The 15,548-nt window shown below is 43.9% G+C and overlaps 1 protein-coding gene across 1 annotated transcript; it reads right to left on the bottom strand.

Moving 5' to 3' along the window:
- Window positions 1–1,517: 1,517 nt before the first annotated feature.
- LOC135570945 (zinc finger protein 239-like) lies at window positions 1,518–5,499 on the bottom strand. Its single transcript, XM_065016761.1, has 2 exons — window positions 5,495–5,499; window positions 1,518–4,970 (listed from the first exon to the last, which is right to left on the bottom strand). The coding sequence occupies exons 1-2, from the start codon at window positions 5,497–5,499 to the stop codon at window positions 3,863–3,865; spliced, it is 1,113 nt and encodes a 370-aa protein (XP_064872833.1). The 3' UTR covers window positions 1,518–3,862.
- Between the last annotated feature and the right edge of the window lie 10,049 nt (window positions 5,500–15,548).

The following is a 15,548-nucleotide window of genomic DNA, read 5'->3' as shown; positions in this document are numbered from 1 at the left end:
AAGAATGCGATCAGCCCATTGATATTTAGAGACTTAAAACCCCTGAAAGAATGCGATCAGCCCATTGATATTTAGAGACTAAAAACCCCTGAAAGAATGCGATCAGCCCATTGATATTTAGAGACTAAAAACCCCTGAAAGAATGCGATCAGCCCATTGATATTTAGAGACTAAAACCCCCTGAAAGAATGCGTTCAGCCCATTGATATTTAGAGACTAAAAACCCCTGAAAGAATGCGATCAGCCCATTGATATTTAGAGACTAAAAACCCCTGAAAGAATGCGATCAGCCCATTGATATTTAGAGACTATAAACACCTGAAAGAATGCGATCAGCCCATTGATATTTAGAGACTATAAACCCCTGAAAGAATGCGATCAGCCCATTGATATTTAGAGACTATAAACCCCTGAAAGAATGCGATCAGCCCATTGATATTTAGAGACTATAAACCCCTGAAAGAATGCGATCAGCCCATTGATATTTAGAGACTATAAACCCCTGAAAGAATGCGATCAGCCCATTGATATTTAGAGACTAAAAACCCCTGAAAGAATGCGATCAGCCCATTGATATTTAGAGACTAAAAACCCCTGAAAGAATGCGAACAGCCATTGATATTTAGAGACTAAAAACCCCTGAAAGAATGCGATCAGCCCATTGATATTTAGAGACTATAAACCCCTGAAAGAATGCGATCAGCCCATTGATATTTAGAGACTATAAACCCCTGAAAGAATGCGATCAGCCCATTGATATTTAGAGACTAAAAACCCCTGAAAGAATGCGTTCAGCCCATTGATATTTAGAGACTAAAAACCCCTGAAAGAATGCGATCAGCCCATTGATATTTAGAGACTAAAAACCCCTGAAAGAATGCGATCAGCCCATTGATATTTAGAGACTAAAAACCCCTGAAAGAATGCGATCAGCCCATTGATATTTAGAGACTAAAAACCCCTGAAAGAATGCGATCAGCCCATTGATATTTAGAGACTATAAACCCCTGAAAGAATGCGATCAGCCCATTGATATTTAGAGACTATAAACCCCTGAAAGAATGCGATCAGCCCATTGATATTTAGAGACTATAAACCCTGAAAGAATGCGATCAGCCCATTGATATTTAGAGACTATAAACCCCTGAAAGAATGCGATCAGCCCATTGATATTTAGAGACTAAAAACCCCTGAAAGAATGCGATCAGCCCATTGATATTTAGAGACTAAAAACCCCTGAAATAATGCGATCAGCCCATTGATATTTAGAGACTATAAACCCCTGAAAGAATGCGATCAGCCCATTGATATTTAGAGACTATAAACCCCTGAAAGAATGCGATCAGCCCATTGATATTTAGAGACTATAAACCCCTGAAAGAATGCGATCAGCCCATTGATATTTAGAGACTATAAACCCCTGAAAGAATGCGATCAGCCCATTGATATTTAGAGACTATAAACCCCTGAAAGAATGCGATCAGCCCATTGATATTTAGAGACTATAAACCCCTGAAAGAATGCGATCAGCCCATTGATATTTAGAGACTAAAAACCCCTGAAAGAATGCGATCAGCCCATTGATATTTAGAGACTAAAAACCCCTGAAAGAATGCGATCAGCCCATTGATATTTAGAGACTATAAACCCCTGAAAGAATGCGATCAGCCCATTGATATTTAGAGACTATAAACCCCTGAAAGAATGCGATCAGCCCATTGATATTTAGAGACTATAAACCCCTGAAAGAATGCGATCAGCCCATTGATATTTAGAGACTATAAACCCCTGATAGAATGCGATCAGCCCATTGATATTTAGAGACTAAAAACCCCTGAAAGAATGCGATCAGCCCATTGATATTTAGAGACTAAAAACCCCTGAAAGAATGCGATCAGCCCATTGATATTTAGAGACTAAAAACCCCTGAAAGAATGCGATCAGCCCATTGATATTTAGAGACTAAAAACCCCTGAAAGAATGCGATCAGCCCATTGATATTTAGAGACTAAAAAACCCCTGAAAGAATGCGATCAGCCCATTGATATTTAGAGACTAAAAACCCCTGAAAGAATGCGATCAGCCCATTGATATTTAGAGACTATAAACCCCTGAAAGAATGCGATCAGCCCATTGATATTTAGAGACTAAAAACCCCTGAAAGAATGCGATCAGCCCATTGATATTTAGAGTCTAAAACCCCCTGAAAGAATGCGATCAGCCCATCCTCTAATTGGGAGACACATAATTCTTATAGAGTTTCCATGTGGACAGGGATGTTGGTCATTTTAATCAAAGTTTACTGGAAGACAATTTATTATTTATTAAAATGTACGTTTTGGACATTTTAATCCAATACCAATATTTACTGGATGACAATTTATTATTAACTAAGACAAAATCATTATAACTGAATATTTCCTGTACAATATAGGTTCAGCAAATCCCCTTATTGTTTGGGATACCTTTAAAATGTACCTTCAGAGGTCATTCAATAGTCATCAATAATAAAAAAGCAGTTCCTGTCTGAAGAGACCGACAGCCTTTAGTTACTATGCCCCCAGCCTCTGGAATAGTATAGTATAGTCTGTCAGAGAACCTGAGGGGGACCAGGAGGCATGGAGAGGCAGTCTTTAGTTACTATGCCCCCAGTCTTTAGTTACTATACCCCCAGCCTCTGGAATAGTATAGTATAGTCTGTCAGAGAACCTGAGGGGGACCAAGAGGCATGGAGAGGCAGCCTTTAGTTACTATGCCCCCAGACTCTGGACTAGCCAGCCAGAGAACCTGAGGGGGACCAAGAGGCATGGAGAGGCAGCCTTTAGTTACTATGCCCCCAGCCTCTGGAATAGTATAGTATAGTCTGTCAGAGAACCTGAGGGGGACCAAGAGGCATGGAGAGGCAGCCTTTAGTTACTATGCCCCCAGCCTCTGGAATAGTATAGTATAGTCTGTCAGAGAACCTGCGGGGGATCAAGAGGCATGGAGAGGCAGCCTTTAGTTACTATGCCCCTAGTCTTTAGTTACTATGCCCCCAGCCTCTGGAATAGTATAGTATAGTCTGTCAGAGAACCTGAGGGGGACCAAGAGGCATGGAGAGGCAGCCTTTAGTTACTATGCCCCCAGCCTCTGGAATAGTATAGTATAGTCTGTCAGAGAACCTGAGGGGGATCAAGAGGCATGGAGAGGCAGCCTTTAGTCACTATGCCCCCAGTCCTTAGTTACTATGCCCCCAGCCTCTGGAATAGTATAGTATAGTCTGTCAGAGAACCTGAGGGGGACCAAGAGGCATGGAGAGGAAGCCTTTAGTTACTATGCCCCCAGCCTCTGGAATAGTATAGTATAGTCTGTCAGAGAACCCGAGGGGGACCAAGAGGCATGGAGAGGCAGCCTTTAGTTACTATGCCCCCAGCCTCTGGAATAGTATAGTATAGTCTGTCAGAGAACCTGAGGGGGATCAAGAGGCATGGAGAGGCAGCCTTTAGTTACTATGCCCCCAGCTATTTGTAAGTCGCTCTGGATAAGAGCGTCTGCTAAATGACTTAAATGTAAATGTTAGTTACTATGCCCCCAGACTCTGGAATAGTATAGTATAGTCTGTCAGAGAACCTGAGTGGAGCTGAAACTGTGGACATTTCTAAAAGAGATTTTAAAATACATTTTTAGCTTTTCTTTTCCTCAGGGTGCTTTTTAGTTGTGCCGTTTTTATTGTTAATGTTTAGTTAAAAAAAAAAAATCTTATGTTTGTTGAGTCGTAAATATTTCAGTTTTTTCCCCCCATCATTTTCTTCCTGTGAAGCCCATTGTGTTGCATTCCATGTCTGAAAGGTGCTGTATAAATATAGTTTGGTTTGATGTGATTTTAGGTCATGTGACCGGGACAATGTATTTCCTCACTGGGAAGAGGTTCTCTAACTGCGTTAGATTCTTTCCTCACTGGGACCAATTGTGCATTTTCTTCCACTGTGTGTTTCCTTTTATGTAATTTTAGGTCATGTGATCGTGAATATCTCTTTCCACACAGGGCGCAATGGTAAAGCTTCTCCCCCGTGTGTGTCCTCTCATGCTCCTTCATGTTATCTAATGACCTAAAGAATTTTCCACAATGGGAACAGGGGTAAGGCTTCTCTCCAGAGTGTATTTTCTTATGTTTGTTCAGGTTCCCTAAATACAAAAAACACTTTCCACACTGGGAGCAACTATGTGGTTTTTCCCCTGTGTGTGTCAGCTCATGCGATTTTAGGTCATGTGATCGTAAGAAACTATTTCCACATTGAGAGCAATGGTAAGATTTCTCCCTTGTGTGTGTCCTCTGGTGCTTTTTTAGGTCCGATGATGTTGAAAATCTCTTTCCACAATTGGAGCAGTGGTAAGGCTTTTCTCCTGTATGTGTCCTCTCGTGTGTTTTAAGGTATAGTGACCTTGAAAATCTCTCTCCACACTGGGAGCAGTGGTAAGGCTTTTCTCCTGTGTGTTTCCTCTCGTGCTCTTTTAGGTTCCCTAACTTGGTAAAATCCTTTCCACACAGGGCACAATGGTAAGGTTTTTCCCCTGTGTGTGTCCTTTCATGCGCTTTCAGGTTATCGGAAGACCTAAAATTCTTTCCACAATGGGAACAGGGGTAAGGCTTCTCTCCAGAGTGTACTCTCTTATGTTTGTTCAGGTTCCCTATATGAGAAAAACTCTTTCCACACTGGGAGCATTCGTAAGGCTTTTCTCCTGTGTGTTTCCTCTCATGCTCTTTTAGGTTCCTTAACTTGGTAAAATCCTTTCCACAAAGGGAGCAATGGTAAGGTTTTTCCCCTGTGTGTGTCCTCTCATGCGCTTTCAGGTTATCTGAAGACCTAAAATTCTTTCCACAATGGGAACAGGGGTAAGGCTTCTCTCCAGAGTGTATTCGCTTATGTTTGTTCAGGTTCCCTAAATGGGAAAAAGCTTTCCACACTGGGAACAATTGTGTGGTTTTTCCCCTGTGTGTGTCCTCTCATGTGATTTTAGGTCATGTGCTCGCGAGAATCTATTTCCACACTGGGAGCATTGGAAGGGCTTTTCTCCAGTGTGTTTCCTTTCATGCTCTTTCAGCTTCCATAACCACTTAAAACTCATATTACACTGGGAGCAGTGGTGTTGCCTCGCTGGGGTCTCAGGGTCTGGTTCCCCTGAAGGACTCTTTCTGCTGTCAGATGGAGAGTCTGGTCTCTCTCCTGCCAAAGACAAACAAAGTATTTAGTTAAACAGAGAGACCTGAATGAAAACAGTTTTATAATGGAGTTTTCCTATGAGGTTTAATCCAGACTAGAGCCCTCATTGTGAAACACAACATTTGGATCCTGAATGCCGATTGGTTGATAGCTGTTAGTTATTCACGTTAATCCCGGGAAATGGCTGTTAACAGTTCCATTTTGAATTATTTCTACACATCCACTGTCCCACAGCCCTGCCAGGCAATTTATAAACTATTATCCACTAGAAAGACTCATTGAGACATTATTACCCCATGCTTACAGCCTAGCATTTGGTTTGCCAAATAGCAAGATTCTTTACCAATCCCCTCTTTTGCCTCTCCAACCGTTACACATTTTGTATGCAAAAGGAAAGATACGTATAGAACAAATTTCATATTTATTAAACAGCAATGTAACATGTTTATATAGAATGGGGCTAGAATGGTACATAAGGGGTTAATATGGGGCTAGAATGGTACATACGGGGTTAAGATGGGGCTAGAATGGTACATAAGGGGTTAAGATGGGAGCTAGGATGGTACATACAGGGTTAGAATGGAGGCTAGAATGGTACATAAGGGGTTAGGATGGGGCTAGAATGGTACATACGGGGCTAAGATGGGGCTAGAATGGTACATACGGGGCTAAGATGGGGCCTAGAATGGTACATAGGGGGTTAAGATGGGGCTAGAATGGTACATAGCGGGCTAAGATGGGGTTAGAATGGTACATAAGGGGTAAAGATGGGGCTAGAATGGGGCTAGAATGGTACATAAGGGGTAAAGATGGGGCTAGAATGGTACACAAGGGGTGAAGATGGGGCTAGATTGGTACACAAGGGGTGAAGATGGGACTATAATGGTACATAATGGGTTAAGATGGGGCTAGAATGGTACATACATGGTTAGAATGGGGCTAGAATGGTACATAAGGGGTTAAGATGGGGCTGGAGTGGTACATAAGGGGAGAAGATGGGGCTAGAATGGTACATAATGGGTGAAGATGGGACTAAAATGGTACATACGGGGTGAAGACGGGGCTAGAATGGGTCTAGAATGGTACATAAGGGGTAAGATGGGGCTAGAATGGGGCTAGAATGGTACATAAGGGGTTAATATGGGGCTAGAATGGTACATACGGGGTTAAGATGGGGCTAGAATGGTACATAAGGGGTTAAGATGGGAGCTAGGATGGTACATACAGGGTTAGAATGGAGGCTAGAATGGTACATAGCGGGCTAAGATGGGGTTAGAATGGTACATAAGGGGTAAAGATGGGGCTAGAATGGGGCTAGAATGGTACATAAGGGGTAAAGATGGGGCTAGAATGGTACACAAGGGGTGAAGATGGGACTATAATGGTACATAATGGGTTAAGATGGGGCTAGAATGGTACATACATGGTTAGAATGGGGCTAGAATGGTACATAAGGGGTTAAGATGGGGCTGGAGTGGTACATAAGGGGAGAAGATGGGGCTAGAATGGTACATAATGGGTGAAGATGGGACTAAAATGGTACATACGGGGTGAAGACGGGGCTAGAATGGGTCTAGAATGGTACATAAGGGGTAAGATGGGGCTAGAATGGGGCTAGAATGGTACATAAGGGTGAAGATGGGCTAGAATGGTACATAAGGGGTCAGATGTGGCTAGAATGGTACATAAGTGTTTACCATCCTATAACAACTGGGACCTGTTTTACCATCAATATCAATTAGAACCTGTTTTACCATCAATAACAATTAGAACCTGTTTTACCATCAAAATCAATTAGAACCTGTTTTACCATCAAAATCAATTAGAACCTGTTTTACCATCAATATCAATTAGAACCTGTTTTACCATCAATATCAATTAGAACCTGTTTTACCATCAATATCAATTAGAACCTGTTATACCATCATTGTCAACTGGGAACGGTCTGTTTACTATCAATATATATATATTTTCATTTACCCTTTATTTTTTTAAAGTCAGTTAAATAAAGAACAAATTCTGATTTACAATGACGGCCTAGGAACAGTGGGTTAACTGCCTTGTTCGGGAGCAGAACGACAGATTTTTACCTTGTCAGCTCGGGGATTCGATCTAGCAACCTTCCGGTTACTGGCCAACACTCTAACCACTAGGCTAACTGCCCCTTCTACAATATAAACTGGGACCGGTCTGTGTTTACCATCATTACCAACTGGGACCGGTCTGTGTTTACCATCAATATCAACTGGGACCGGTCTGTGTTACCATCATTACCATCTGGGACCGGTCTGTGTTTACCATCATTACCATCTGGGACCGGTCTGTGTTTACCATCATTACCAACTGGGACCGGTCTGTGCTTACCATCATTACCAACTGGGACCGGTCTGTGCTTACGATCATTACCAACTGGGACCGGTCTGTGTTTACCATCATTACCAACTGGGACCGGTCTGTGCTTACCATCATTACCAACTGCGACCGGTCTGTGTATACCATCATTACCAACTGGGACCGGTCTGTGTTTACCATCATTACCAACTGGGACCGGTCTGTGTTTACCATCATTACCAACTGGGACCGGTCTGTGTTACCATCATTACCAACTGGGACCGGTCTGTGTTTACCATCATTACCAACTGGGACCGGTCTGTGTTTACCATCATTATCAACTGGGACCGGTCTGTGTTTACCATCATTACCAACTGGGACCGGTCTGTGTTTACCATCATTACCAACTGGGACCGGTCTGTGTTTATCATCATTACCAACTGGGACCGGTCTGTGTTTACCATCATTACCAACTGGGACCGGTCTGTGTTTACCATCATTACCAACTGGGACCGGTCTGTGTTACCATCATTACCAACTGGGACCGGTCTGTGTTTACCATCATTACCAACTGGGACCGGTCTGTGTTTACCATCATTATCAACTGGGACCGGTCTGTGTTTACCATCATTACCAACTGGGACCGGTCTGTGTTTATCATCATTACCAACTGGGACCGGTCTGTGTTTACCATCATTACCAACTGGGACCGGTCTGTGTTTACCATCATTATCATTATCAACTGGGATCGGTCTGTGTTTACCATCATTATCAACTGGGACCGGTCTGTGTTTACCATCATTACCAACTGGGACCGGTCTGTGTTTACCATCATTACCAACTGGGACCGGTCTGTGTTTACCATCATTACCAACTGGGACCGGTCTGTGTTTACCATCATTACCAACTGGGACCGGTCTGTGTTTACCATCATTACCAACTGGGACCGGTCTGTGTTTACCATCATTACCAACTGGGACCGGTCTGTGTTTATCATCATTACCAACTGGGACCGGTCTGTGTTTACCATCATTACCAACTGGGACCGGTCTGTGTTTACCATCATTATCATTATCAACTGGGATCGGTCTGTGTTTACCATCATTACCAACTGGGACCGGTCTGTGTTTACCATCATTATCAACTGGGATCGGTCTGTGTTTACCATCATTATCAACTGGGATCGGTCTGTGTTTACCATCATTATCAACTGGGACCAGTCTGTGTTTACCATCATTACCAACTGGGACCGGTCTGTGTTTACCATCATTACCAACTGGGACCGGTCTGTGTTTACCATCATTATCATTACCAACTGGGACCGGTCTGTGTTTACCATCATTACCAACTGGGACCGGTCTGTGTTTACCATCATTACCAACTGGGACCGGTCTGTGTTTACCATCATTACCAACTGGGACCGGTCTGTGTTTATCATCATTACCAACTGGGACCGGTCTGTGTTTACCATCATTACCAACTGGGACCGGTCTGTGTTTACCATCATTATCATTGCCAACTGGGACCTGTCTGTGTTTACCATCATTACCAACTGGGACCGGTCTGTGTTTATCATCATTACCAAATGGGACCGGTCTGTGTTTACCATCATTGCCAACTGGGACCGGTCTGGGGCGGTAGGGTAGCCTAGTGGTTAGAGCGTTGGACTAGTAACCGCAAGGTTGCAAGTTCAAACCCCGGAGCTGACAAGGTACAAATCTGTCGTTCTGCCCCTGAACAGGCAGTTAACCCACTGTTCCTAGGCCGTCATTGAAAATAAGAATTTGTTCTTAACTGACCTGCCTGGTTAAATAAAGGTAAAATAAAAAATAAAATAAAATTATCATTACCAACTGGGACCGGTCTGTGTTTACCATCATTATCAACTGGGACAGGTCTGTGTTTACCATCATTATCAACTGGGACAGGTCTGTGTTACCATCATTACCAACTGGGACCGGTCTGTGTTTACCATCATTATCATTACCAACTGGGACCGGTCTGTGTTTACTATCATTATCAACTGGGACCAGTCTGTGTTTACCATCATTATCATTACCAACTGGGACCGGTCTGTGTTTACTATCATTACCAACTGGGACCGGTCTGTGTTTACCATCATTATCAACTGGGACCGGTCTGTGTTTACCATCATTATCAACTGGGTACAGTCTGTGTTTATCATTATTATCAACTGGGACCGGTCTGTGTTTATCATCATTATCATCTGGGCACCGGTCTGTGTTACCATCATTACCAACTGGGACCGGTCTTTGTTTACCATCATTATCAACCGGGACCGGTCTGTGTTTACCATCATTACCAACCGGGACCGGTCTGTGTTTACCATCATTACCAACTGGGACCGGTCTGTGTTTACCATCATTACCAACTGGGACCGGTCTGTGTTTACCATCATTACCAACTGGGACCGGTCTGTGTTTACCATCATTACCAACTGGGACCGGTCTGTGTTTACCATCATTACCAACTGGGACCGGTCTGTGTTTACCATCATTACCAACTGGGACTGGTCTGTGTTTACCATCATTATCAACTGGGACCGGTCTGTGTTTACTATCATTATCAACTGGGACCGGTCTGTGTTACCATCATTACCAACTGGGACCGGTCTGTGTTTACCATCATTACCAACTGGGACCGGTCTGTGTTTACATCATTACCAACTGGGACCGGTCTGTGTTTACATCATTACCAACTGGGACCGGTCTGTGCTTACCATCATTACCAACTGGGACCGGTCTGTGTTTACCATCATTATCAACTGGGACCGGTCTGTGTTTACATCATTACCAACTGGGACCGGTCTGTGCTTACCATCATTACCAACTGGGACCGGTCTGTGTTTACCATCATTATCAACTGGGACCGGTCTGTGCTTACCATCATTACCAACTGGGACCGGTCTGTGTTTACCAGGATACATTGCTTTCTTTACCATCCAACAACAAAATAACTGTGAGACAAACTAACCTTTAAGTATAATGTGATTTTGTTCAACCAATAAAATGAGACATTTTCTTGGACACGCGGAGACGGGTTGAAACGTCCTGGTCTAAAGGAAGGGGGAGTCCTGGTGAAGGTCTAAAGGAAGGGGGAGTCCTGGTAAAGGTCTAAAGGAAGGGGGAGTCCTGGTAAAGGTCTAAACGTCCTGGTCTAAAGGAGGGGGAGTCCTGGTGAAGGTCTAAAGGAGGGGGAGTCCTGGTAAAGGTCTAAAGGAGGGGGAGTCCTGGTGAAGGTCTAAAGGAGGGGAGTCCTGGTAAAGGTCTAAAGGAGGGGGAGTCCTGGTAAAGGTCTAAAGCAAGGGGAGTCCTGGTGAAGGTCTAAACGTACTGGTCTAAAGGAGGGGGTCCTGGTGAAGGTCTAAACGTCCTGGTCTAAAGGAGGGGGAGTCCTGGTGAAGGTCTAAACGTCCTGGTCTAAAGGAGGGGGAGTCCTGGTGAAGGTCTAAACGTCCTGGTCTAAAGGAGGGGGAGTCCTGGTGAAGGTCTAAAGGAGGGGGAGTCCTGGTGAAGGTCTAAACGTCCTGGTCTAAAGGAGGGGGAGTCCTGGTGAAGGTCTAAAGGAGGGGGAGTCCTGGTGAAGGTCTAAACGTCCTGGTCTAAAGGAAGGGAGTCCTGGTGAAGGTCTAAACGTCCTGGTCTAAAGGTCCTGGTCTAAAGGAAGGGGAGTCCTGGTGAAGGTCTAAACGTCCTGGTCTAAAGGAGGGGAGTCCTGGTGAAGGTCTAAAGGAGGGGAGTCCTGGTAAAGGTCTAAAGGAAGGGGGAGTCCTGGTGAAGGTCTAAACGTCCTGGTCTAAAGGAGGGGGAGTCCTGGTGAAGGTATAAACGTCCTGGTCTAAAGGAGGGGAGTCCTGGTGAAGGTCTAAACGCGTCCTGGTCTAAAGGAGGGGGAGTCCTGGTGAAGGTCTAAACGTCCTGGTCTAAAGAAGGGGAGTCCTGGTGAAGGTCTAAAAAGGGGGAGTCCTGGTGAAGGTCTAAAGGAGGGGGAGTCCTGGTGAAGGTCTAAAGGAGGGGAGTCCTGGTGAAGGTCTAAAGGAGGGGAGTCCTGGTGAAGGTCTAAACGTCCTGGTCTAAAGGAAGGGGAGTCCTGGTGAAGGTCTAAAGGAGGGGGAGTCCTGGTGAAGGTCTAAACGTCCTGGTCTAAAGGAGGGGGAGTCCTGGTGAAGGTCTAAACGTCCTGGTCTAAAGGAAGGGGGAGTCCTGGTGAAGGTCTAAACGTCCTGGTCTAAAGGTCCTGGTCTAAAGGTCCTGGTCTAAAGGAAGGGGGAGTCCTGGTGAAGGTCTAAACGTCCTGGTCTAAAGGAAGGGGGAGTCCTGGTGAAGGTCTAAAGGAAGGGGGAGTCCTGGTGAAGGTCTAAACGTCCTGGTCTAAAGGAGGGGGGAGTCCTGGTGAAGGTCTAAAGGAAGGGGGAGTCCTGGTGAAGGTCTAAACGTCCTGGTGAAGGTCTAAAGGAGGGGGGAGTCCTGGTGAAGGTCTAAAGGAAGGGGGAGTCCTGGTGAAGGTCTAAAGGAAGGGGGAGTCCTGGTGAAGGTCTAAAGGAAGGGGGAGTCCTGGTGAAGGTCTAAAGGAAGGGGGAGTCCTGGTGAAGGTCTAAAGGAAGGGGGCTAATTAGAATATTGGGATGTCCTGGTCTAAAGGTCCTGGTCTAAAGGTCCTGGTCTAAAGGAAGGGGGCTAATTAGAATATTGGGACGTTGTTTGAATCCACTACAGCAACAACGTTGACATTTTGAAACGTGATCTCTGCCTTAGGGAATGGACGGGACCACTACAGCAACAACGTTGACATTCTGAAACGTGATCTCTGCCTTAGGGAATGGACGGGACCACTACAGCAACAACGTTGACATTCTGAAACGTGATCTCTGCCTTAGGGAATGGACGGGACCACTACAGCAACAACGTTGACATTCTGAAACGTGATCTCTGCCTTAGGGAATGGACCTGACCACTACAGCAACAACGTTGACATTCTGAAACGTGATCTCTGCCTTAGGGAATGGACCTGACCACTACAGCAACAACGTTGACATTCTGAAACGTGATCTCTGCCTTAGGGAATGGACCTGACCACTACAGCAACAACGTTGACATTCTGAAACGTGATCTCTGCCTTAGGGAATGGATGTGACCACTACAGCAACAACGTTGACATTCTGAAACGTGATCTCTGCCTTAGGGAATGGACGTCACCACTACAGCAACAACGTTGACATTCAGAAACGTGATCTCTGCCTTAGGGAATGGACGTGACCACTACAGTAACAACGTTGACATTCTGAAACGTGATCTCTGCCTTAGGGAATGGACCTGACCACTACAGCAACAACGTTGACATTCTGAAACGTGATCTCTGCCTTAGGGAATGGATGTGACCACTACAGTAACAACGTTGACATTCTGAAACGTGATCTCTGCCTTAGGGAATGGACCTGACCACTACAGCAACAACGTTGACAGTCAGGTCTAAGGCCATAATGATTTATATAGTCATATAGCAATAACCCCCACCTGGCAGGTCTAAGGCCATAATGATATATATTGTCATATCATATAGCAATAACTCCCACCTGGCAGGTCTAAGGCCATAATGATATATATTGTCATATCATATAGCAATAACTCCCACCTGGCAGGTCTAAGGCCATAATGATTTATATTGTCATATAGCAATAACCCCCACCTGGCAGGTCTAAGGCCATAATGATTTATATTCTCATTTCATATAGCAATAACTCCCACCTGGCAGGTCTAAGGCCATAATGATATATATTGTCATACAGCAATAACCCCCACCTGGCAGGTCTAAGGCCATAATGATATATATTGTCATATCATATAGCAATAACTCCACCTGGCAGGTCTAAGTCCATAATGATATATATTGTCATATCATATAGCAATAACTCCCACCTGGCAGGTCTAAGGCCATAATGATGTATATTGTCATATAGCAATGACTCCCACCTGGCAGGTCTAAGGCCATAATGATATATATTGTCATATAGCAATAACTCCACCTGGCAGGTCTAAGGCCATAATGATATATATTGTCATATAGCAATGACTCCACCTGGCAGGTCTAAGGCCATAATGATATATATTGTCATATCATATAGCAATAACCCCCACCTGGCAGGTCTAAGGCCATAATGATATATATTGTCATATAGCAATAACTCCACCTGGCAGGTCTAAGGCCATAATGATATATATTGTCATATAGCAATAACTCCACCTGGCAGGTCTAAGTCCATAATGATATATATTGTCATATCATATAGCAATAACTCCACCTGGCAGGTCTAAGGCCATAATGATATATATTGTCATATAGCAATAACTCCCACCTGGCAGGTCTAAGGCCATAATGATATATATTGTCATATAGCAATAACCCCCACCTGGCAGGTCTAAGTCCATAATGATATATATTGTCATATAGCAATAACTCCCACCTGGCAGGTCTAAGGCCATAATGATTTATATTGTCATATAGCAATAACTCCCACCTGGCATTCTGAAACGTGATCTCTGCCTTAGGGAATGGACCTGACCACTACAGCAACAACGTTGACATTCTGAAACGTGATCTCTGCCTTAGGGAATGGACCTGACCACTACAGCAACAACGTTGACATTCTGAAACGTGATCTCTGCCTTAGGGAATGGATGTGACCACTACAGCAACAACGTTGACATTCTGAAACGTGATCTCTGCCTTAGGGAATGGACGTCACCACTACAGCAACAACGTTGACATTCAGAAACGTGATCTCTGCCTTAGGGAATGGACGTGACCACTACAGTAACAACGTTGACATTCTGAAACGTGATCTCTGCCTTAGGGAATGGACCTGACCACTACAGCAACAACGTTGACATTCTGAAACGTAATCTCTGCCTTAGGGAATGGATGTGACCACTACAGTAACAACGTTGACAGTCAGGTCTAAGGCCATAATGATTTATATAGTCATATAGCAATAACTCCCACCTGGCAGGTCTAAGGCCATAATGATTTATATTGTCATATAGCAATAACCCCCACCTGGCAGGTCTAAGGCCATAATGATGTATATTGTCATATAGCAATAACCCCCACCTGGCAGGTCTAAGGCCATAATGATATATATTGTCATATCATATAGCAATAACTCCACCTGGCAGGTCTAAGTCCATAATGATATATATTGTCATATCATATAGCAATAACTCCCACCTGGCAGGTCTAAGGCCATAATGATATATATTGTCATACAGCAATAACTCCACCTGGCAGGTCTAAGGCCATAATGATATATATTGTCATATCATATAGCAATAACTCCCACCTGGCAGGTCTAAGGCCATAATGATATATATTGTCATATCATATAGCAATAACTCCACCTGGCAGGTCTAAGTCCATAATGATATATATTGTCATATCATATAGCAATAACTCCCACCTGGCAGGTCTAAGGCCATAATGATGTATATTGTCATATAGCAATGACTCCCACCTGGCAGGTCTAAGGCCATAATGATATATATTGTCATATAGCAATAACTCCACCTGGCAGGTCTAAGGCCATAATGATATATATTGTCATATAGCAATAACCCCCACCTGGCAGGTCTAAGTCCATAATGATATATATTGTCATATCATATAGCAATAACTCCACCTGGCAGGTCTAAGGCCATAATGATATATATTGTCATATAGCAATAACTCCCACCTGGCAGGTCTAAGGCCATAATGATATATATTGTCATATAGCAATAACCCCCACCTGGCAGGTCTAAGTCCATAATGATATATATTGTCATATAGCAATAACTCCCACCTGGCAGGTCTAAGGCCATAATGATTTATATTGTCATATAGCAATAACTCCCACCTGGCAGGTCTAGGGCCATAATGATGTATATTGTCATATCATATAGCAATAACCCCCACCTGGCAGGTCTAAGTCCATAATGATATATATTGTCATATCATATAGCA

Source organism: Oncorhynchus nerka, unplaced genomic scaffold (genome assembly GCF_034236695.1).
Source record: "Oncorhynchus nerka isolate Pitt River unplaced genomic scaffold, Oner_Uvic_2.0 unplaced_scaffold_887, whole genome shotgun sequence".
In the NCBI taxonomy this organism is placed as follows: domain Eukaryota; kingdom Metazoa; phylum Chordata; class Actinopteri; order Salmoniformes; family Salmonidae; genus Oncorhynchus; species Oncorhynchus nerka.
Note: the sequence above shows the minus strand (reverse complement) of the source record. Positions and strands in the feature narration are given on the sequence as shown.